This window comes from Mustelus asterias, chromosome 2 (assembly GCF_964213995.1).
Source record: "Mustelus asterias chromosome 2, sMusAst1.hap1.1, whole genome shotgun sequence".
NCBI lineage: Eukaryota > Metazoa > Chordata > Chondrichthyes > Carcharhiniformes > Triakidae > Mustelus > Mustelus asterias.
Window position 1 is genome coordinate 109501484 of NC_135802.1, and position 26042 is coordinate 109527525.

At 41.1% G+C, this 26042-nt stretch overlaps 1 protein-coding gene across 1 annotated transcript in view; it reads right to left on the reverse strand.

The window, feature by feature from the left end:
* LOC144503706 (dual 3',5'-cyclic-AMP and -GMP phosphodiesterase 11A-like) overlaps nt 1-26042 on the reverse strand; it is a 277419-nt gene that overhangs the window by 93119 nt on the left and 158258 nt on the right. The window contains exons 8-11 of the mRNA XM_078228466.1: nt 16877-16952; nt 15160-15227; nt 12437-12529; nt 4911-4961 (exon numbers count right to left, since the gene is read on the reverse strand). Coding sequence (XP_078084592.1) covers nt 4911-4961; nt 12437-12529; nt 15160-15227; nt 16877-16952 — 288 coding nt within the window. The remainder of the gene's footprint in view (nt 1-4910; nt 4962-12436; nt 12530-15159; nt 15228-16876; nt 16953-26042) is intronic.

Genomic DNA, 26042 nt, shown 5'->3' on the forward strand with positions numbered 1-26042 from the left:
TTCAGCCCATCGAGCCTGCACTGACAACAATCCCACCCAGGCCCTATCCCCATAACCCCACGTATTTACCCTGCTAATCCTCCTGACACTAAGGGTCAATCTAGCATGGCCAATCCACCTAACCTGCACATCTGTGTTAGACTTAACAAGGTAGAATGCAGTGAAGTAGTGGAGGGTGGGGGGGGTTCATGCTTGATACAAAGCACAATGTAGGTGAATGTGCAACTTTACTCACCTTTCCCATCCTGGTTAGGTAATTAAAGTTCTGCTCTGAATCCAATAATGTGGCAAAATACTTCTACGGCTAAATTCCTGGGCCACCTCCAGCAATCCCTTCTATGTGTCAACAGCAGGTTTCTACCTCCTATTGCTGTGGTAGAATATCTCTCTATAGCTCCGTTGTCTCCAGCAGTATATAAAGGGAGCCATCAGTCAACCCGCGGCATGTCCTCTGATCATTCTGAATTCATTTTCAAAGTTCTTCCAACTTCTAACTCATCTAAATTTGATCTTTGTATTGGCCTTTGAAATACTGGAGTTGAGATGATGTCACGAGAGCTCTCATTATGCTCACTGCCAACAAGCACTACCCAAACCAGAAATAAAATAATAATGAGGTGTCTGGGTTAAAGCACCACAGACATACTCGCTGATCTTACATCTGAATTTCCCATATGATATCAGATACCTCCCGCTCCCAATGCTTCTCCGAGCTAATATCAGGGTATGACATTGTATTCAGCAATTTTTTAACATTAATATTTGTTTCTTTTATCACATGAAAAACAGATGGAAAGTTAGACTGACTGTTCATAAATTATGGTCATATTTTTATTCATCTACTTAGTACGGTTCCTGCGTGAGTGTAATCAATAGAGTTAATTTACATCAGTAATAAGACAGCAGAAGCATTAACCAATTAAAAGTGCTTCAGGAAATTCCAGTAATGAATAGTGATGGATTAATAATGTGGTTTAAGCTGAATGTTTTAGAAAGGCAATATGATTATGAACAGAACGGAATAGAGTTCACCTCATCGCTTAAATTACAAAACAGAATGGGAGTTTCATTGACATGTTTAATTTAACAATGGAAGTATTTATTTTATTATTTTATTAGGGGAGTGGAGGCTGTCAATGCTGCCGTGAATTACAGGATCTACATTTAAACCAAGTCAGAATTAAGAAGCTCACTTAAGGATTATACAGGATGGTTGGCATGGAAATGGAAAACCATCACGTTCACAAGTGATGCTCTACTGAGGATGGGGCTGATGTACTTTGATGGGGAAGAATATTAGGAAACTGTACCTCATCTGTGTGCAGCCTGGGCTCAATGTGTGCTGGGAGGGAGCATGCCAGCATCAAATTGTAGGGTGGGCTCAATGTGCAGGGAGATAATGAGACTGCAGGGAGGAAGAGGGATCACAAGAGAAGAGCGAGTACAGGGAAGAGAGCATGTGGAAAGTGAGATTGTGGGAGAAAGAGATATCATAGTGAAAGAGAGATTGCAGAGGAAAGAGAGAAAGCAGATCCATGGAATGAAGAACATCACAGGTAAAGAGATGACAGATAGCAAAAAATCACAGGGAAGATTGGTCTTGGGGAAAGTTGGTCATGGGGAAAAAAGATATGGGTGGAGAAGAAAGTTTGCGAGGGTAAGGACCTTGGTGGAGAAAGATCACAGGGAAGAATAATTGCAGGTAGGAATGATCATAGGGAAGAGAGCTCGCAGGGGGAAGAAAGAAGGCCGGGGGAATAGCGATCACTGGAGAAGAAAGGCCTTTGACAAGGTACTGCATAGTAGGTTGTTGCATAAGGTTAAATCTCACGGGATCCAGGGTGAGATATCTAAATGGATATAAAATTGGCTTCTTGACAGAAGCCAGAGGGTGGTTGTAGAGGGTTGTTTTTCAAACTGGAGGCCTGTGACCAGTGGTGTGCCTCAGGGATCAGTGCTGGGTCCACCGTTATTTGTCATTTATACTAATGATTTGGATGAGAATATAGGAGGCATGGTTAGTAAGTTTGCAGATGATACCAAGATTGGTGGCATAGTGGACAGTGAAGAAAGTTGTCTCCGATTGCAACAGGATCTTGATCAATTGGGCCAGTGGGCTGACAAATGGTAGATGGAGTTAATTTAGATAAATGCGAGGTGATGCATTTTGGTAGATTGAACAAGGGCAGGACTTACTCAGTTAATGGTAGGGCACTGGGGAGAGTTACAGAACAAAGAGATCTAGGGGTACATGTTCATAGCTCCTTGAAAGTGGAGTCACAGGTGGACAGAGTGGTGAAGAAGGCATTCAACATGCTTTGTTACATCGGTCAGAACAGTGAATACAGGAGTTGGGACGTCTTGTTGAAGTTGTATAAAACATTGGTAAGGCACACTTGGAATACTGTATGCAATTCTGGTCACCCTATTATAGAAAGGATATTATTAAACTAGAAAGAGTGCAGAAAAGATTTACTAGGATGCTGCCAGGACTTGATGGTTTGAATTATAAGGAGAGGCTGGATAGACTGGGACTTTTTTCTCTGGAGCGTAGAAGGCTGAGGGATGATCTTATAGAGGTCGAGAAATAATGAGAGGCACAGATCAGCTTGATAGTCAATATCTTTTCCCAAAGGTAGGGGAGTCTAAAACTAGAGGGCATAGGTTTAAGGTGAGAGGGGAGAGATACAAAAGTGTCCAGAGGGGCAATTTTTTCTCACAGGGTGGTGAGTGTCTGGAATAAGCTAGTAGTTGAGGCAGGTACAATTTTGTCTTTTAAGCAGCATTTAGACAGTTACATGGGTAAGATGGGTGTAGAGGGATATGGGCCAAATGCGGGCAATTGGGATTAGCTTAGGGGTTTTAAAAAAAAGGGCAGCATGGACAAGTTGGGCCTGTTTCCATGTTGTAAACCTCTATGACTCTAAGAGAGATGATGGCCGACAGACACTGCAGGGAAAGAGATGGCTAGGAAACATGAGTGCAGGGGAGAGAGACCACCACCGAGAGAGTTCCTGGATGGAGAGTGATTACAGGGTAAAGAGATTGCCAAGGCAGAGCAAGTACTAATCTGACCCCAAAAGTGCTGGGGACAAACTGGAAATACGCACATTCTCATGGATTGTGTGAGTGCCCATTTATTTTTTCAAATTTAGCTGCCCCCGACATTCTGTTGTTCACCTTTGGAAGAGGAGCTCAAATCCACCACTTCCACTCCCCTGCCACTGGGTTCATTTTGACTTTGGCTGATAGCATAGAAGTATAAATATCAATTCTGGGGTCCTCTCCCTAATATTCAATTTTCTTGAATTGAAGAAATGAAAAAAGGGAGAGAGATATACTATACAGATGATTCAATATTAAATATCACTCACTTTAAAGTTTTATCCAAAGTAAAAATTACCTCCATGTCTATCAATCTGGCCTCGGTTTGAACCCAATACCTAGAATATGGAAACTCCCAGCACAAAACTCCTGTGTCTTGAACAGCATAATCACTACTTAAGGTAGAAAACACAGAAGCTTACATAACAGGGTCTGGCCATTATGTATTGTAATGGCAAACTATTGCCCACCAGGCATGAAGATCTTAGTCCAACATCAGCTTGGATCTACATGAAAGGAAAGAAAACGTGCATGGGAGATTCAGAGGAATGGGTCATGTCACTCACTTGTGTTTCTTCCAGTATAAGTCCATGAACAGTACGTGTATCATTAGCTCAGCCTGGCCTCAGACCAAGTGATCCATCCACAGAAAGGAAGGATACAGATAAGGAAAGTGGGGGATGCTCTAATAGATGAGAAAGAGTCTGTATAAAGTGAAATGGAAAGTGGAATGAAGGATAACTTTCTGATTTGTGCCCCTGACAGGAAACATCATCCATTGGATGCAAATTGGAAACACTAACTCAATAATCACAAATGTCCTGCTCCCCAGTGGGAAGGACTCCCTGCGGGGAGTGCAAAGTTAGAGGATTACTCATACATATATTTGAATATGGCTGAAATGACAAATAGAGAACTCACATAAAACTGCCCGCTCGGCAAGTCACAACTCTTTATTATACCAGACACTGCTAAAATGATCCCAGGAAACAGTGTTATAAAAGTGTCTGGTGTGAGGGGGGTAATTGTAGTCATAGAAAGGGTGCATAATATGGTGTCTACAATACTACCAACATAATTGATGGTATCATTAAAAGACATAATTCAACTCTTGCACTTGTATATTCCACGCAAATGACATCGGCAATAACTAAACATTTGCACCTAATATATACAACTTGTTTGTGGGAAATACCTGTAGATAAAATAATTGCAATAACTCATCAGTATTGTAATTATAGTAATTTATTTCCCACAATACTTAACATTTTACTATAGAGCATAAAATAGACATTATAGCAACAGCATGCACAAGGAAGGTAATATGCAGTAATTCTTTGTGTAATAGGGGAGAGCAGGCCTTAAATTCATCCATTTGCTTTTTTTCACTGTGAGCGGATTTTATTACTTTAATAAATAATCTGCACTGACCACTCTTTTGTATTCAGTATTTTTCATGTGGCAGCAGAAAGTCAGCAGGCGAATGCATTACATTTAATCACTCGCTTCTAGATTTATAATCAACAACCTGTTTACAAATTTATAAACCCAGTCACGCATGTTGATATATAAAACATCTTGTGAATGAAATTCCCAAGACAATCTATTATTAAACAAGAGTTCAGCACAGTTGAGTAAAAAAAACACCAATAGCATGCACAGATATATTGATTTAGTATCTCTATAAAGAAAGGTTTTATTTCAGAGGTGCATGTTTTCTAGGATTTTAGAGGTGCCTGCCAAATGATAGTACAATTAGAACTATGCTGAGTGTCTTTCATTGAATTCGTACTGGAGCAGTTTACCTTCAGTCGATCGACCTCTACTTTTGAGCATGTAGCATGGTATGACAGCAACTGAAATAATAAACAGAAATAATACTGAAATTTATTTAAAAATATATACTGCATATGGTAAAAAAAAAACCAAAACACATAACTGCATCACTTCCACTTAACATCATGATGAGTCACATAGGGGCAGAAATTGGTTCTGGCCATTCTTGTGTACAAAACCACAGGCATGCAGAGTGTGCTCACTCCAAACAGCAGACAGCCCAAAAATTGAGCTTCAGGCCTTCTTAACATTATTGGCGTGTGCTGTTGGTGCCTGTCCACCTCCACAGGTAACTTGCGCATTTGAAGGCAATAAATGTGGCCCACTTATTTCATCAGCAGCAACTTGAAGATAAGTACCTGTGACGGCAGGCAGCTGGTGTGTGGTGCTGGGGAGAGGATATTAGAAGGTGTGTGGCGGGGGGGAGGGGGGGGGGGTGGCAGAATGGGGGAGGGGTGAGGAGGTGGGGTGGCACTGTGAGCACTTTGGAGTTGAGGGAGCACTCCTGCACAGTAACATTTTGGTGGCAGCTGCTGTAGGATGTTGAGAAGAAGCAGGATAGGCACCTGCTCCATTCATCACATAGCAGTTTTCTCGAGGGGTCCTAAAAGCATGTGCCTGGCCCCTCACCACCACATGTGAAGCTTAATACCTGATTTAGGTGGCTTCGAAGAACATCTGAAAAAATTAGCCACAACTTGAGCACATGCAGAGATTGTTTTACACCCAAAAATGACACCTTGCATTTATATAGCACCTCTAATGAAGTAAAATGCTCCAAAGTGCTTCTCAAGAGCATATTTAGTCAAAATGTAACACTGAGCCGCATACTGAGATATTAAGAAAGGTGGTCCAAAGCTTGTTCAAAGAGAAAAGTTAAGGAGAGTTTTAAAAAGGGTGCAATGTATAACGATTTTTAACTCATCATCTTCCATTGATTCTTTTTCTTCAAAATGAAAGAAATGTAATTCTTTTTACTATAAAGGCAATGTTGTTTTAAATGAGTAGGAAGTACACATTTTAAAATGCACTTCATTCTGCATTTCATTTTTTATGGTATTCTTTCCACAACAAACAAAAGTCAATGATAAATTCATCTCATCAGCATTCCACAGCAAAAAATAGAAATTTTGAAACATGCTTTGCACATTGGCAACACAATTTAGTGTTTCAACACAAGTGTCACAAATGGTTATTTGCATATAGTTTTTCATTGATTTGAATCTTATTTTGAAAAAACAGTTCCACACAGTATATTTTAATAATACCTTAATTCAGGGCCAATATATTTAAACAACCGGCTGTGAGCACATTTAGTATTTGAAAGAGTCAGATAAGATTCTCAGTTTTCTTCTTTATGGAAAGCTGGGATGGGGGAGTATGTGGTAGCTGGATAGCTGTTAAGTTCCCCAACACACACCTTATCAGCTGCTCATATTACTGGCTTTGATGCCAGTTCCCTTACACCAGCAAAGTTCAATTAGAAATCATCTCTTGATCCATGTAACCACCACATAACTGGAGTCAATGGGAATCAGAGGGAAACCCTCTACTGGTTGGAGTCATACCTACCACAAATGAAGATGGTTGTGGTGATGGGTCAGTCAGCTCGGTTCGAGGACATCAGTGCTGGGGTTCCTCAGGATAGTTTCCCAGGCCAAACCATTTTCAGCTGCTTTGTCAATGACCTTTCTTCCATCTTAAGGTCAGAAGTGGGGATGCAGAAGTGGTTGAAGATTGCACAACGTTCGGCACTATTTGCAACTCCTGAGACACTTATGAAGACAATATCTAAATACAGCAAGACCTGGACAATATCCAGGCTTGGGATGACAAGTGACAAGTAACTTTCATATCACACAAGTGCCAGGCAATGACCATTTCAAACAAGAAAGTATCTAACCATCACCCTGGGTGACTCACTTCCTGACTCCTCAAAGCCTGTCCACCATCCACAAGGATCAAGTCAGGAATGTAATGGAATACACCCCACCTGCCTGGATGAGTGCAGCTCCAACAATACTCAAGAATCTTGACACCATCCAGGACAAAGCAGCTCGCTTGATTGGCACCCCATCCACAAACATTCACACCTTCCATCACAAATTCATAGTAGCAGCAATGTGTACCCTCTACAAGATAACACTGTAGGATCTCCTTAGACAGTGCCTTCCAAACCCACAACCACTATAATCTAGAAGGACAAGGTCAGCAGATACATGGGAACACCACCATCTGGAAGTTCCCCTCAAAGCCAATACCATCCTGACATGGAAATATATTGCCATTCAATCACTGTTGCAGGGTCAAAATCGTGGAACACCCTAACAGCACTCTGGGAATGCCTACACCACATGGATTGCAGCAGTTCAAGAAGGCAGCAGCTCACCACCACCTTCTCAAGGGCAATTGGGGATGGGCAATAAATACTGGCCTACCCAGCGAGACATCCATTGGCTAAATAAAACAAAAATAACAGTTAAATTTACATTTTGATTCAGAGTTTAAAGAGGCTATTAAAGGGTCTGAATAGAAGTGTGTTTGTTTTATAACGGATTGAACACGTGAGAGGAATTAAAGTCTTTGAATGAGTTTCATGAATGGGAGTTTTTATTTTAAATATCAAGTGTGTATGAATGAGAGCACTATTAGCTTTTTTTGAAATTTAATTATGTTTTCATCTTCACATTTTGCCTTGTACCCACTGTGGGAAGACCCCAGTCTGCCCATAGTGGGTAAAAGGCAAGTGGCTAAGGAAATAGCATTGAGGTATGGGGTGACATGGAAGTGGCTGGAAGGAAGCATAGAGGGCAACAGGGAGAAAGTGGAGTGGGTTGGGGGGGAGGGAAGGGGAGTGAGGAGGTGTGAGGCATGAGGGCTAGAGGGCATAAGTTTAAAAACAACCGGACTGAAATCCCAGAGAACTGAGGTGGGCCTTATAATTAGTCCGCCTTGGTACTCAACTGCCCAATGAACACCTCCAATTTGCTTCCAAATCAGCAGACCTGACTCTATGCTGCCCCCTCCTCCCTGGAGTAGAAATTGGGTGTAAATTGGGTGTCCCTTTAAAATGAGACGGGTCTGTTGAAACAGGAAATTTCCAAACTTGAGCTCAGTTGTGAAAATATGGCCCACGGAATTCATAAAATCAATCAAGCTCCTGTCTGCCTATTACAACAAAGGATAGCTAATGACGAGGACTAGCGCCTCAAATTTCTCCAGAGATTGACCATAGAAACAATAAAGAAGTGGTGAAAATTAATAAAGGCAGCCATCTGCATAATTTCTATGGAGTTCTGCTGACCTTCCACTCATGTTCCAGCTGGAGACTGGAATATCCGAGAATCATACAGTACAAAAGGAGAACATTTGGCTCATTGTGCCTGTGTAAGCTCTTTGAAAGATCTATCTAATTAGTCACACTCTTCTGCACTTTCCCCATTGCCCTACATCTTTTTATTCCTTTTTAATTATTAATCAATTCCCTTTTGAAAGTTACTCTTAAATCTGCTTCTACCACTTCCAGACAATGTATTCCAGATAGCTGCTTGAAAAATCTTCTCTTTATCTCCTTTCATCTCAAATAAAGTGGGGCCTGTCGAGGAAAAACACTTCTGAGAGGATTCTCCACCACCCTGCATTCTTGTGCAAATCACGTTATGGCTGGAGAGTTTTGTCAGAGAGGCCATGACATGATTTGCACCAGGGAGAATTCATTTTGAGATTTTCTCCGCCCCTGGTCCAGCAAGGGCATGAACCAGATTAGCTCACTTAAATAAGAAGGATCTGTTTTTAGCCGGATTCGCCCGGCTCCCGGAATTCACCCACCCACCAATGCAACGTGAAGCCTGTGGAAATCACTACTGGTTTCCACAAATGAAGACCAGATGTGATGATCATGCTGGGGGGTTTGGAGGCTAATAGAGCCCCTGGGTGGTCAGAGACATGGCCCTGGCATTGTCAAGGGGCAGGGCCTGAAGGGGAGGACATGAGGGGGAAGCCATGATGGAGGGTCGGGGTGAGGGGAACCGTTGGCAAACCCATAGCAGGGTTTCACTCACTAGAGGGGTGTGCACTGGTAGCGCTGATTTGTGGGAGGGGGGGGGGGGGGGCTTAATGCCAGCAAATTGGGGAGGGGGATCTTTACCGGCAAGTAGGGGGTGGTGGTTCCGTAGGGTTGTCTGGAGATTGTGGCGCCCTTACGGTCTCAGAGGAACCAGCTTTGCTGCACATCTGTTTCCTGATGTGGAGATGCCGGCGTTGGACTGGGGTAAGCACAGTAAGAAGTCTCACAACACCAGGTTAAAGTCCAACAGGTTTATTTGGTAGCAAATACCATAAGCTGTCGGAGCACAGCTCCTTCGTCAGATGGAGTGGATATCTGTTCTGTTTGAGAACAGATATCCACTCCATCTGACGAAGGAGCTGTGCTCCGAAAGCTTATGGTATTTGCTACCAAATAAACCTGTTGGACTTTAACCTGGTGTTGTGAGATTTCTTAATCTGTTTCCTGGCAGGAATCATCCCAAGCTCTGATGAAATGTCTTAAGTGTGGGTGGATTGTGATCTGGATGGCACTGACCCACCCGTGGGAATTTCACTGTTTTTCCCGCCAGGGAAAGCGCTTAGAAATGTTTTGGGAGCATTGCTTCCTTTGTTTTTCCAATCGATCACTGACTGATTACTGAAAATCCAAAAGAATTAATTTTATCATGGGGAAAGAGAAAATTAAAATCGACTCCAAAATATTGCTCATTTTTATGATAAGCATCGGCTTTAATGTGTACATAACCGAGTAATATCAACGAGAAAATATCAGTAACATATTGGCAGGAATTCTCCCATCCCGCCCACCACTGGAATTTTAGCGGGCGGGTTCCAGACAATGTGAAACCCCATTGACAGTCGGGCGGGAATCTCTGGCTTTTAGACCAACATGGCCGGAGAATTCCTGCCATTGTTAATCAAAAGGACTCTAGAAGCAATGAGAACAGGCTACCACTAGAGGTCAGCAACAGTGAAACACTTCTTAAAAATATAAATAAAGGCACATTTAATAATAATACATTCAATAAAATCCTTTTCTTGCTTACCGGAATGATTTATAATTTGTCAGTGTTTCTGAAATTTGATTCTTCCTATGAAAAGGCTGTCATTAATTTTACATAAAACCTCCCATTATTTTATGAGAAGATTCACTGAATTAGAGTGGGATGTGACGCTCTCCACTGATTCTTTTTCTTCATGGACAACTTGGATTAATACAACATCATTAAAGCAGAGAAAAACTGCCCAAGGTGCTTCCTAGAGGCATAACCAGAAATAAAACAGACACTGAGTCAAAGGAGGAGACATTAGGACAGATGGTCAGAGAGATGAGCTTTAAAACAGTAGCAGAAGGTGAAGGGGCTTCGAAGGAAATTCTAGATTGTAAAGTTTAGACAGCTGATGGCACAGCCAACAACTGTCTGGCAATGGATGCACAAGAGGCTGGAGTAAAAGAAGTGGAAGGTTCAGAGGAGTCCTCGGGCTGGAAGATGTTACTGAGTTAGGCTGTGGAAAGGGCAGAGGCAGCACAGTTTTGGATGAGTTGAAGTTCACAGTTCATGGGGCATGGGAGGCCAGTCGACCAGGAAGGCACTGGAATAGTTAAGTCTGGATTTACAAGGACATGGATGAGTGGGATAGATCCTGGATAGATCTTTCAGTGAGCTGACACTGGCATGATGAGCTTTTTATGCTGTATGATTCTAGGATGTTCCAGTCTCCAGCTGGAAATTGAATGGGAGGTTAGGGTTAGGGATGCAAATGGCGGCTTTTATCGATTTACACCTTATCTCTATTGCTCCTGCGGTTAATATTTGGAGAAGTTTGAAGTGCTGGTCTTTGTGGTTAGCTGTCCTTCATTGTGATAGGTAGACTGGGTCTTGAATTACTTTATGAATTCCTTGGCCCATGTTGTGATAATGGATGGACTGAGCAGTGTTGTAATAAGTGGTCTTATGGAGACTGAAGTAAGCAGCCTTTGTGACAGAGATGATATTGTGTCGAAAGTTCAGCTTGAGGTTGAATAGAGTGTCCAGTTCACAAACAATCTGATTTAACCTGAGACGGACTGGAGAAAGAGTGGAATTGAAGGCATGGGGTCATTGGAGTTAGGGGCTGAAAACAATAATGACTTGGTCATCCCAGTGTTTAATGGAGGAAATTGCAACTCAGACAAGACTGGATGTTGGACAAAATGGGGAGAGAGAAGTGGAGGGGAAAGTTACAGCTGAGTATTGTTAAAACGGGCACTGTCTACATATACACTGATGATACCTTGATATGAAATGCCATGCCACTAGAATGTGTTTCATACCAACCCTCCAAAATGGCTATTTCTGAGGTTAAACATCAGTCATTTTTAATATTTAGACCTTCTCAGCTGGAGTCCAACACTCCATACTTAGAGCTGCTGAGCAATAATTACATTAATTTATCTTAAAGTACTCCAAGATCCAGGTACAGACACTTTATAATGCAGAGGCCATATAGTGCATGCAAGCACCCTTTCTATGTGAGCAATAAAGTAAAAAGTTAATGAGAAATTCCTCCACCATTATAAAAGGGCCAATGTTAGAAGGAATTTATACTAAGTGGTCATTTAGTTTCCAGAGAATACAGCTTACACTGATGGTGAAGATATAGTGAGGATCCAATTATTTCCCTTCTTAGAACTAGTGACTGTCACATTTTTAGCACAGATTCAGCTGCTAAGATATGCTATACTTTTGCAGAAACCAAGTCCCTGTAGTTTCCTCAGAATGGGATCTTTTCTATGCAAACAATGTTTATTAATGTAAAATGACCCAAGCTGAATTCATTCTCATCAAATTCACTTCTCAACCACATATGGATTTTAATCCCTAACAGAGATTCAGCGTTCACAATGATATCAGTCTGAACATTTTAAACTTTATTTCATCTAATTTTCTGCCCGCTCAAGACAGTGATACTTGCTGTTGTTGGCCATCAAGCACCTCGCTGGAAGTGAGGATGTGGGCACAGTGAAGCCAGGGCGTGGGGTAAATGGCAGAGTGTGGTCAGAGACTGTCAAAGAGCTAGGGGGAAGAATAGTGCCACTTTGCATGGCACTTTGCAGTTTCCCAAGGCTGCCAGCTGTTTGGCCTACATGCCGTTTGTGATTGATATCATTGCAGGACATGTAAGTAGTGGCTGGTGGTGTTGTCCCAACCTGGAGAATCAATGTAGTCTGAGTGGTGGTACTAGGCAAACAAATATTGCCCCTGATGTCTGAGACCACGAACAGGGACAGAGGAAGGGAATGCAGGAGCTCCATTCCAGGTGTAGCTGTTCCCAGAGAATCTAACTACAGTTTTGAAAATGTCTTTTCAAGTACAGTATATAAAATAATTTTAACCTTTATTTATTCATCACACTCAATGGTTTCAATATTTGTTTAAAACATTGTAAAATATAAAAAAATACTGACATCAAGAGCCACCGATTGCTTTGCCCAGGACTTCTTCACTTGGTTGTACATTATTGTATTGTTGATGCCAAGACCACAGAAAATGACAAAGGCCTAGAGCAAGCAAAAGAAAATACAAGAGCACTGTAAGAAGAAATCATAGACAACTTTACAGTTGCAACCAGGTAAAGAACCTTTAGCTATTTTGGACTTTAATATGTTTACATACTCTAAATATATAAACATGCCTCACAAATATACTCAGGAAGATGTTCATCATTTTATTTGGGTAGATGGATAATTTCTCATGTAAAATATTTCATCACAGATTGTGAGTGAACAAACCACTGATTTCTTGTACAGATTCTGATTAACAGCTCAAATTCCAGAAAATGTAACATGCACTATTTCATTGGTACCATAGAGAGTACAGTGAGTCCGGATCCTGTCAGATTGTGACTAATGTACTGACATTATCTGCAACTACCATCAATTGGAGAAAATATCTGGACAAATTGCTATTCCAGCACACGGCAACACATGAAATGTGCATTAATTTTAGTCTATTGGTTTGGGAAAACTGTTTCAGTTTGGATAAATTTGCTCTACTATAAATGGAGTACAATTTATTCCTTTCACTTATAAAAATAATCTCAAGAACACCTTCTAAAATATTGCAAACAGTTATGACTACCTTTATCAGCTTTTAAGATTTTTAGTTCCACTATGCGTCGACAATATTCTGATTAATTTTTCATGGTAATTTTTGATCGGGAAAAACAATCAATATATAATTCAGCAGAAAAGATAATATGCAACATATACATCTGGAAATTCCACAAAGATTCTCCTAAGTAATCCTTTGTAACTTTGGCAGAAGATTATTGGAAATGCTGTTGAAAAAGCAAAAGTGCTGTTTGTGCAGGTTTTTATGTAAAGTTTGGTGCAAGATCAGGAGAACCCTGTGGAACTTCATGGAGTTCAGATTGTGACATGACAAATAAGTACAAGAACAAAATGAATGCCCATTGCATTTCTTCGTCATGAACAAGAACATTGCCTAATAATGTCCCCTTGCCAGACAAAGACCGGGATTTTCTGTTCCTGACAGGATGGAAAATTTGGCTGGCAGCACAAATGTCCATTGACAATTGATAGGAATTTCCATCCTAGCCTAAGAGCAAAAAATTGATGGTATTCAATCTTATGCCCAGGCTACAGCTGACCTGAAAATGTTTAATACTGACATTCGCACCAAAAAGTAGAAGCATTTGCTATTCCCCCAAAATCAGCATACCTCATCTCAATAAACATGAAAGAAGTACCATTTTAAAAAAAAATTATTTAATAGTGTCACAAGTAGGCTTACATTAACACTGCAATGAAGGTACTGTGAAAATTTGCTAGTCGCCACACTCTCGCGCCTGTTCGGATACACAGAGAGGAGAATTTAGAATGGCCAATGCACCTAACCTCCTGTGGGAGGAAACCAGAGCACTTCTTTCCCAAAATTTTGTCTGCACAATTCCTTCATTCTGTACATGTCGATATCCCCGATAATCAAACAATATGTTACAGGTTTGCACAAAATGCTAAATAAGTCACTGAACAGAGGAAATGTATTACATTCTTCAGGAACTGTGCTGCACATCTCCCACCAAGTGTCAATAGTATTGAAGAGAAGTGGCTCTCTCTTTGGATGTCACGTGTTTTCAAGAACCATATTTGTATTCTTTGAGTCTAGTGCTTGCCTTATAGAAGTACAAATTTGCAAAATTATCCCAATCATCTTCCAGGCCCAGCAGCTGGAAGATTGCATTGTACTGCACATCAAAATCACCAGCACCACTCTACCTCTGGGTGTAGTATGAATACTATAGTATGAATAATAAACAGCAATGAGAGTTCACATTTAAAATCCTTACAGATGTTGATGTGCACGACTCATATGAGCAAAGGGCCTTCAGGCTTTTAAGACTCTTTCATCCCAACAGAATTTTGCTGCACCAATACAAAGAACTCTAGTAGCAGAATGATAGGAAAAGGTTCCTCAGCAGATGAAATGCAACATAATCAGAAAGCCATTTCAAAATAACTGGCTTACGATTTTGTTACGCATGGCACAGGAAGAATCTTTTCCCGTAATTGACACATTTGTTCATGTTCAACACATTTTTAAAGTGTTGATGTTATACACTGTATATTCATGCAGCACTACTATCAAAGCACTAAAAATAATTACTGTTCCGTCCTCATTCAGGTCATGCTGATTCTATCCCCTCTTTTGAGTTTGGTGATTTGGTCATAGCCATTTCTATTAATGATGTAAAAAATAAAATAAATGAAAATCACCAGAAACTTTTTGGGATAAATAATATTTCAGTTAATTGTCATTCTTTAAATAGTTTAATTCATGAATGAGTTAACTGATATCAGAATTTCTCTTGAAGTCCCAGACTCTGATAAGTACTGTAATGATTGTTATAGTTACTTTGCTTCTCACAGGCCTCATAATGTGAACAATCATACATTCAACCAATCAGCTAAGTGAAACAGATTAGTATTAAGGGACATTATGCAATTGATATCTAAACTTCAAAAGCCTTATGCAACAATGAGTTCAGTGCTTAGACTTAGTGATAATCATGCTGCATGCCACAGAATAGGATAAATATTGCATTTTTTTAAAGTAGGCATGATTACAATTTACAAATATTATGGTCTATGAAAAGTAATAATCTCACCTCAAACAATCTTTGATCGGCATCATCAAATGTTTTTCTATCCAGCCTGTTAAGTATCTGAGCAACTCCTACAACAAAATTTAATTTAAATGATCAACTATTGTTGTTCCAGAATTTGAAGAACTTTCAATCTTTGATTTTATTTTATAACTTGCTAAACTCGCTATTATCCAGCATTGGTACTGATTATAGTTAACCTATTCCCTATTATTGTAGAGCAGATGAGATAATAACAAATACAAGAATTCCTTCTGAGTATCACAATGCAAAAATATATTGGACATGATCAATAAATTTTATATAGATTATTGCTGACGCTAATCAATAGCTAATAAAAAATAATTTCTGGATCTCAGAAAGAAAATGGAGTCAAGATGATTACAAAATCTTCAGTATTTTAATATTTCTGCACAAAATTTCAGGGAACTCAGGTTCCATGACTTCAATATTAATGCTCCTTTAATGCACAATTTCTCCTGAGCTGGCATAGATTGCTTGGAAACAAGCAGAGGAAGTAATGGGGACAATATTGTATTAAATTTACATTTTGATTCAGAGGCTCAAACATTTGAGAATCATAACCTAAACTTTAATACTAAGTTATTGTTTGACGAGTCAAATGATCTCAGATAACCAGTTTCTAACTTTGCTTTCACACTGTTTCTTCCAAACTTAGAAAGTTGTTTTGTCCAGAATTCAAAATGAAATAGTGATGGTGCCTGAACTCCAGCACAAGCTATGATGAAAACTGTGACAAACAAGATTCACTGCAACGGTAAGGAAAATATTGTTGTCCTTTAAAGCATCAATACTATCCCAAAGGCTGGAGCAGAAGTGTGGCCAATTATGCTAACAGTGTAAAAACAGCTTCTGACGTTACCCTCACTGACACTAAAAGTGCAATCTGACTACAATCTTTTGAATACTCACCGACAGAAAAATATTTAAGCAGTGCAGATTTCACACAGAAGCTTCAAGAAATCCAGCTTGCACAGTAGAAGTGCCTAATAATAATTTGTCAAGTCTATCCTGCTGTGTTACATTTGTACACATTTTACTGACTACCCATCTTGTGTGTGTGTGATTCCTTCAGTATGATATACATCCTCATAGATGATAATTAGTGTCAAAGTCTCTTTTCACTTAGGCAGTGAAGTTGTGAAAAATAATTCACTTTATTAAATAAAGTTTCCATATTTCATAAAAAATTAGTTGCCTATGCATGGAACAAGAAGATAATATTTATGATAGGAATTCTATGAAAAGCCTTCAACTTATTCATAGATGCTAATATCAACTTCAACACTTGGGCCCAATCAGCTAAATCTGCACCAACCAGACCTGACATTTTTCTGGTCTGAGCAGCTGAGTTACTGACTAGATATAGCCACCAAGTCAGTCAGAATTCATCCCTCCACAACAGCTCCCCGCCCCCTCACCACTCTCCGAAGTTGCTTCTGGATATCATTCAGCGTCAATGTTCTTGTGCAGAAATTAGTAAAGAAATGAAAGAAAATAGCATTATGTTTTCTGAGTGTGACCTAACTTTGCATATTTGCGTTGTGTGCAGCATCCTCTGCAAAACTACAGCTACTTGCAGTCTATTCAGATTTGTCCCAGTATCATGGGTGCACAACCTGAGGAGGAAATCAGCATAAAGGCCATTTTTTTTGTCAATAAAAAATGTTGTTAAATTTATATCTGAGTCTCCACTCACCAATGATCTGATGATTACTGTTCCAGATGGGAACACACAACACTGAGCGTATGTGAAAACCAGACATCTGGTCTGCCTGAAAAGTAAACAGGCAGTGAAAATATGAGGATCATTAACATTTTATTTTTCCAGAACATGAAAGACACCACACTATCTTTAAGCCAAAAATTATTCTCTAGCAATGTTGCCTGATTATTTTGAAACTTTGATCAGATGGCAAATACGGACTCTTGCTGCGCATTTCAAAGACGTTTAACTCTTCCTTCGCCCCCTCTGAGCTAAATGTTTGGATTGAGACTAAATAAGTAAAGCCACTCTCTGATAAGCAGTTAATCATAATGCTTGCATTGATAATGGTGCCTTATCATATTAAAACATTCCAAAGCATGACAAAATATTATTTAAGTATAGTAAGTACTATTGTGTAGGCAAATGCGGCAGCTCTGAGCATCACCAAATTCACACAAGCAACAACGAGGTTAAACTATCTCGATGGCACTGGTTAACTGAGAAATGACAGCCAGGACAGCCCCGTTCAGTTCTTCAAATGGTGTCCTGCAATTTCTAATGTCCACCAGAATGCTATAACGGATAGAACGGAACTCAATTTTAACATCTTTTCCACAACGACACTGCAGACATGCCATAAAATGCTAGCTTAACTTATGAGTTTAAATCCTGGGCATGAACCAAGACATTTTAGTCCAGAGACAATATATATTATAAATTGAGCCAAGCTAACACTGCTTGCAGTACAAGTTAAAAATTGAAATTAGAGGATTTTTAATTATTGTTTAAATTTACATACAGACAATTATTTTACATTTGAAATATCTGCAAACTGTAGACTTGTTTAACTCTATGTAAAATGTGTTAACGCTTTATAAATAATTTCCTCATTTGTTTTTCTTGATCTAATTGTATCCCTTTTCCCCAAATGCTTTTTCACCAACTACCTAATGGACACTACTGCATATCCCCTGTGGTTGGGAGGTCCTCAGCCACAAACTAGTTCAACAGATCATTTGATGCAGTAATTACACTGTTAGACGTTACACTGTAAATTAGCCAATTTCAAATCCAAATAACGTGCATTTGAATTTTTAAACATGCAAACTGTAGACATTCCAAAGTACACAAATAAATTAGGCAACTCACCAAGAAAAGCTGGAAAATATTTGAGAACTACATGGGAGCTCATCAAGGCTCATCTCTAACTCCCATTAGACTGACTGGAAGTTGGACAGACATTCTTTGTTCTCCTAAAACGCAACAAACCCTAGAACTTGATTTTTCCCTATTCCCACTAAATTCTCAACATATAAATAAAAATATGATCATGTTTGCTTTATTGCTAATAGAAGTCTGTATAGATATCACTGCTAGTATTAAGATAAACCTGGAAAAAACGTTTGCTACAATTTAGAAAATACCATTGTAGGTATAGATTAAAGTCTCAACAGGACATTGTCCTTCCTTATGTCTACAACACCATTTTTTAAATATACTGTCTCTTTGGGATCAGCATTGGTCCAAATTCAGTAATAGCTCAACTTCTCCAAATACCTGAACTTTTGGCTCAGTAATGTCTCAATGTTAAAATTATATCCAGTGCTCATTCTTAATCTCACCCAAGTCACACAAAAACTAAAAAGTTTGCCTACATGTAGTGCCTCATCACATCTCTTAAAAATGTCTCAAATTATTTCATGTAAAATGAATGGATGTGAACTATATCTCTGTTATACAGTTAAACCAGACATTGTTTTTATATAACCATGTCCCACAATGGTATTGAACAAATAGTTAATGAATTGTGTTGGTCAAAGGAACAGCATTGGCCAGGATATCTTCTAATAGTGTTGCAAGATCTCTAACATCCACGGGTACTGATAAAAGATGCCTTGGTTTGACTTTGCATGCAACTGTGCCACCTTTAGATGCAGATCTCCTTTAGTGTCAGCCTACATTATAAAACCGAAAACTAAACCTGCAACTGTCCAAGTTCACGTTTCTGTGATTTCATCTCAGGGTCGATAACTATGCAGAAAATTAGACATTTTGATTTTTATTGTTAAAGAAGGAATTTATGGGGACATCTTCCCAAGTACTGGGATGCTTGACCCACCACTTTGACATGTCAGGAAATCATGGGTATGATGCCTTTGTTTTTCCATACAGAGCGAAGACCGATAAAATTTCTTTGTCACTAAGTAAATTTCCCCTTTTGTGTAGACCACATATTCCTTATACATGTTTGTATGCTGGCTCATATAATACCAACTAATATCTCTTCCCATTTTGGTCAAATTTTTAATTTTTTCCAGTAACTATACTTGAGAGAAATATTAATCTTTAATGTTTATGTAGAGTACCTTGGTTGAGATTCAGTATTTCTTTATGAGTGAACTCCTGGTCCTAACTGTATGGCTTTAATCACAGATGGAGCAGCTGCTTTAATATTACATAGATTTTTCTTCATTTGCAGCAGCTAAGTCTCAGAAGGGTTGTAAAACCTGGCACCAGGATTTGGAGCAGGGATTGGGACACGACCACTGACATCTCTCTTTGTAATCACTGCTATATCTCTTGCAATTGCGGAAGTAGTGATCTGATCGATGTGGTATCTCTATAAATTATACCCTTGAACTCTGCATGCAGAATGGGCGAGGGATGCTCAGCTGTGCACTAAATAAATGTGAAAATCTGAAAGAGAGTCTTCGAACCTTGGATTCTGAAAAACCTTTGTTACTATGGTGATCTGCTTTTTTGTTCTAATTTTTTTACGGGTACAAATTGTTCTACACATAATAAAACAACATGTCAAATACATTTACTTGTGCACGATACCTCAGTGCTGAGCATCTGGAAGAAGCTTTCAGTTCTCATTGATTCATTATAAGAGGAGATTCATGCTGTAGCTATTAGTTTCTAGATTTACAGTGGCACTCTGACTGACTCAGGTTCTGCAATTTTTACAATGATGTATATATCTGAACTTAAATTCAGATATACAGAGAATGCTGACTTTGTGTCATCATACTGCCACCCTTTAACGTCTGGAGACTGGTGATCTGAAGCCGGTTCTAGTATCAAATCAGGTCATCTTTATGCTATCACTATCACTCTAATTAAGAAATACAAATTTACTAATGGACTTGAAAATTGCAGCGCAAGAAGGCTGTGACACTTGTGCTGTTCCTATGTCACGTTTGCTGCAAATTTTCTCTGTGGGTCTCTTGATTCAGCTATCATAATTTTAGCATAGACGAACAGCTGGACAGTCCATGTTGTCCGTGCGGGGTTTCTGCTGATCTGACAGCCAACAGGAGAACTACCTCCCTCCCCTCCAGCAGCCTGGCCCCCTGCCATAAGGAAATTCCAAGCAATATTTTTTTAGGATTCAAAAAGGTCTGGAATTTGCTGAAAAAGTAATGGTATGTGAATGACTATTATTAATGTTCAAATCAACTCACAACTCACAAAAAGGCACTCCCCCCCCCACCCCCCGAATTGTGTACCGCCATGAGTTGCTGAATAATTCGCGCCACTTCAAAGTTAGCTTCCCATAAATGTCAACTTGCCCTTAACTTCCCTACGAGTTTCATGAAATTGTTGCAATTGTATATTAATTGCCCTTTTAACTCACTACAGACTGTTAGGTTTAGTGATTGATAAGGTAAATAGTGTTCTAGCAATGCAATGGTTATGAAAAACTGCTAATCAACCCCTCCGCCTCAGAAAGTGAACAATAAAAAGTGAGAGGTCTCATTCCTTCAGGTAGTAAATTGTTGTTGGAAATTTCAAAAATTCCTGCAAAGTTGCAACACCATGCGGACATTTAACAACAGCGGACTCCATACCTGGAAATGGTCTAGATTCTTGATTATTTTCTATGTTCGGAAGATTCTGTTCAGAGTTTCAACAGGCTTTTCACATTTAAATAAATAGAAACAATGGATATCTGAGGTTTGCAGCAAACTTAGGAGCAGAGGAACCCTGAATAATCATGTGAAATAGAACAGATGCAAAACAAAGGATAAGAACATGCTTCCCCTCAACATGCTACTAATGACACCCAGATTAAACAGCTCTGATTATATATACATAAGATATAGAAATACATGTAATGGAATTAATACTTAAGACCCTTGTTATACAGATATGGAGGAAATTCCTCTCCATGAATCTGTTCAATTGTGAAGGAAAATTGCGATAGTGCAGAATTCTTTCGTCTCATCACCTCAAACAAGCGGGGGGGGGATTCTCCCAAAAGAGCTGAATTGGTGGGAAAACTATTCTAAATCCCAACTGTTTTGTCAGTTCAGCTTCTCACCTGAATCTCCGGACTCTGTGCACTGCGGAGGTCCCAGTCGTGAATCTCATTAAAAACCCAGGAGGGCGGGGCCTATTCACGCTGGAGTTTGACAGTTCTGGAATTCTGCGCATGCGCAGTCGTCCCAATCTGTCAGACTCCCCATTTGCTGGCCAGCCCGATCACTGGCCAGCCCGGGATCCCTGCAGTGCTGCCCCTCCAAACACCCCCACGGCCCGATCGCGGCCCCCACAGCAATTCCTGGGCCAGCCCTGACCACCCCCCCCGCCCCCCCCCCCCCCCCCCCCCCCCCGCCCCACCGTCCCGGAGCACCATGATGCACAGCACCCCTCCCCAGCAGTGGCGATCCCCCGCACCAATCCCCCCCTTGGAGGCAAACCCCCAAGCCCCGGCAAACCACCAACCCCTTAGCTCACCCCAATCGCTGCCCTCCCTCCATCTCAGACCAATCCCAATGCAGAGTGGCAGCAGGACCCCCTACCCCACCAATTACCCCTAGGCCCCGCCCACAATAGACCCCACCCCTTAGCACTGCCCGATGCCCGGTGGGGAGTGTCAAGGTGCCCTCTGGGCACAGGCACTTTGCCCCTTGGGCAGTGCCGGGGGCACAGGCTGGCACTGCCAGGGTGCCCATGCCCAGGGGGCACCACCCCTCTGCCGCCTGACCCCCATGGAGGGCCCCGATTGTCCCCCCCCTTCATTCCAGCGGGGTCTCCTGCTAATTCCCCGAATGTGGGGAACTAGACTGAGCCCCGCCGGATTCAATCAGGACCTGAAAGGGGCACTTCTAGTTGAGATGCAGGCACTCAGAACTGAAATAGTTGCTACTCCAAATCTAAATGGGGGCATTCCTAATTGCGATAGGTGCACTCCAAATCGAGATAGAGTGTCTTCCAAATCGTGATAGGGGGCACTCGTTATTGAGATAGAGGGCACTCAAAATTGAGATAGCGAGCACTTCTAATCAAGGTAAAGGGCATATCCAATCAAGACAGGCGGCACTCCAAATCGAGATAGGCGACATTCCTAACTGACAGGGGGCACTCCTAACTAATAAACATATTTAAAATACATTCAAAAAAGATTTAAATTACTTACCTGCCTTTCCGCCGGTTTCCAGCATGGTCTGACTGGCAACTGTTTGCCGGCTCTGGGAGATACGCATGCATTCCTGGCACATGCGTAAATCCCGGTTCAAGGCCGGAGACACGCGTTTCCCACCGCGACCCGCCAGAAAAGTTGTGGGTTGCAATGGGAGAATCATAGAACATAGAACATAGAACATAGAACATTACAGCGCAGAACAGGCCCTTCGGCCCACGATGTTGCACCGACCAGTTAAAAAAAAAAACTGTGACCCTCCAACCTAAACCAATTTCTTTTCGTCCATGAACCTATCTACGGATCTCTTAAACGCCCCCAAACTAGGCGCATTTACAACTGATGCTGGCAGGGCATTCCAATCCCTCACCACCCTCTGGGTAAAGAACCTACCCCTGACATCGGTTCTATAACTACCCCCCCTCAATTTAAAGCCATGCCCCCTCGTGCTGGATTTCTCCATCAGAGGAAAAAGGCTATCACTATCCACCCTATCTAAACCTCTAATCATCTTATATGTTTCAATAAGATCCCCTCTTAGCCGCCGCCTTTCCAGCGAAAACAATCCCAAATCCCTCAGCCTCTCCTCATAGGATCTCCCCTCCATACCAGGCAACATCCTGGTAAACCTCCTCTGCACCCTCTCCAAAGCCTCCACATCCTTCCTGTAATGTGGGGACCAGAACTGCACACAGTACTCCAAGTGCGGCCGCACCAGAGTTGTGTACAGTTGCAACATAACGCTACGACTCCTAAATTCAATCCCCCTACCAATAAACGCCAAGACACCATATGCCTTCTTAACAACCTTATCTACTTGATTCCCAACTTTCAGGGATCTATGCACACATACACCTAGATCCCTCTGCTCCTCCACACTATTCAAAGTCCTCCCGTTAGCCCTATACTCAACACATCTGTTATTCCTACCAAAGTGAATTACCTCACACTTCTCCGCATTAAACTCCATCCGCCACCTCTCGGCCCAACTTTGCAACCTGTCTAAGTCTTCCTGCAAACTACGACACCCTTCCTCACTGTCTACCACACCACCGACTTTGGTGTCATCAGCAAATTTGCTAATCCACCCAACTATACCCTCATCCAGATCATTAATAAATATTACAAACAGCAGTGGCCCCAAAACAGATCCCTGAGGTACACCACTTGTAACCGCACTCCATGATGAATATTTACTATCAACCACCACCCTCTGTTTCCTATCCGCTAGCCAATTCCTGATCCAATTTCCTAGATCACCCCCAATCCCATACATCTGCATTTTCTGCAGAAGCCTACCATGGTGAACCTTATCAAACGCCTTACTAAAATCCATATATACCACGTCCACTGCCTTGCCCCCATCCACCTCCTTGGTCACTTTCTCAAAAAACTCAATAAGGTTAGTAAGGCACGACCTACCTGCCACAAAACCATGCTGACTATCACCTATCAATTCATTACTCTCCAAATAACTATAAATCCTATCCCTTATAATTTTTTCCAACATCTTGCCGACAACAGAAGTGAGACTCACCGGTCTATAATTCCCGGGGAAGTCTCTGTTCCCCTTCTTAAACAATGGGACAACATTCGCTAACCTCCAATCTTCTGGTACTATACCAGAGGCCAACGACGACCTGAAGATCAGAGCCAGAGGCTCTGCAATCACTTCTCTTGCCTCCCAGAGAATCCTTGGATAAATCCCATCCGGACCAGGGGATTTATCTATTTTCAGACCCTCCAGAATATCCTGCACATCCTCCTTATCAACTGTAATACTGTCTATTCTACTCCCCTGCAACCCAGTGTCCTCCTCAGCTATATTCATGTCCCCTTGCGTGAACACCGAAGAGAAATATTGGTTCAATGCTTCACCAATCTCCTCCGGTTCCACACATAACTTCCCTCTGCCATCTATAACTGGCCCTAAACTTGCCCTAACCAACCTTCTGTTCTTGACATACCTATAGAACGCCTTAGGATTCTCTTTAACCCTATCCGCCAAAGTCTTCTCATGTCCCCTTTTAGCCCTTCTAAGCTCGCTCTTCAACTCCCTCTTAGCCAATCTAAAGCTTTCTAGTGCACTACCGTAGCCAAGATTTCTCTCCTCCTGCTAGTAGTAGTTCTTTCTCCTCTCTCTACAACGTGCGAGCGGTGTTAGGGGGATGTTGATCAAATACCCAGCAAATGTTGCTTTGTTCTGCCTCACTTACTGCTACTTCCTGGGGCTTACATGTGGTAGCTGCCAGAGAGTCCTGGAAAACCGAGTATTCCACAATTGAGTGAAAGGGCCTTATGGTGGCCTGCTCTCCCTTCAGCCAGTCCCAGAGACTTACCCACTGAAGGCCTCGTTCTCAACTGAAGGCTTTAGCGCAAGCCCTTTTGGAGTTCTTTAATGAAATTAATGGGTACCAAAAGAGAAGTTGATCCACTAATCACTCATTGATGACCAGAGCATAAAGAGTAAACACTTCTCCCACCACCATAGTCACATAATCTTGCAAGAGAGGTAGTAAAGAGAAATAAATCCAGGGCCAAGATGGGAAAATCACGCTCTGTTCCCCCCCCCCTTAATACCCCTTGCCACCACATTTGAAGCTGCAACAACATTCCCTTTGCTACACCGCAAGGATTCTCAAACTATCCTGCTGGGAATCAACCTGACTCAACACAATTGGCATGGAGATGTGGTTATGCAGAGGCAGATGGAAATCCCACATCCCTTAATCTCTGTCTTGAAGTGAGCAGTCATGAGCAATGTAGTTGTGAGAGGATCCTTGGGGATGAGTGATCATAATATGGTAGAATTCTTTGTCAAGGTGGATAATCATGTAGCTGATTCTGAAACCAGGGTTCTGAATCTCAGTAAAGGTAACTATAATGGTATGAGGCATGAATTGGCCATGATGGACTGGGAAACATTACTGAAAGGAAGGACAGTGGACAGACAATGGATGCATTTAAAGAATGAATAGGTGAACTCCGGAAGTTATTTATTCCTGTTTGGCGCCAGAGTGGTAAGAGAATTGTGGCCAAATCATGGCTTACAAGGGAAATTAGAGATAGTATCAGATTCAAGGGAGAAGCATACAAATTGGCAGGAGGAAAAGGAGGAGTTTAAAATTCAGCAAAGAAGGACCAAGCAATTGATTAAGAAGGGAAAAATAGAGTATGAAAGCAAGGTAGCGGGGAATATAAAGACTGACTATAAAAGTTTCTATTGATATGTAAAGAGAAAAAGATTGACAAAAACTAATGTAGGCTCCTTACAGTCAGAAATAGGAGAATTCAAATGAGGGAATAAAAAAATGGCTGATGAATTAAATTCATACTTTGCTTCAGTCTTCACAAAGGAAGACATGAATAATGTACCAGAAGTGCTGAGAGAAACATGTTTTAGTGAGGAGCTAAAGGAAATCAGCATTATTAGAGAAATGGTTTTGGGGAAATTGATGGGATTGAAGGTGGATAAATCTCCAAGTTATGATAATCTTCATCCCAGAGTATTTAAGGAAGTGGCCCTGGAAATAGTAGATCCATTGGTGGTTATTTTCCAAAATTCTTTGGACTCTGGAATAGTTCCTACAGATTGGAAGGTAGCTAAGAACAGTACAGCACAGGAAACAGGCCCTTCAGCCCTCCAAATGTAATGTAATGTAGCTAATGTAAGTCCGCTTTCAAAAAGAGAGGTAGAGAGAAAACAGGGAAGTATAGACCGGTGAGCCT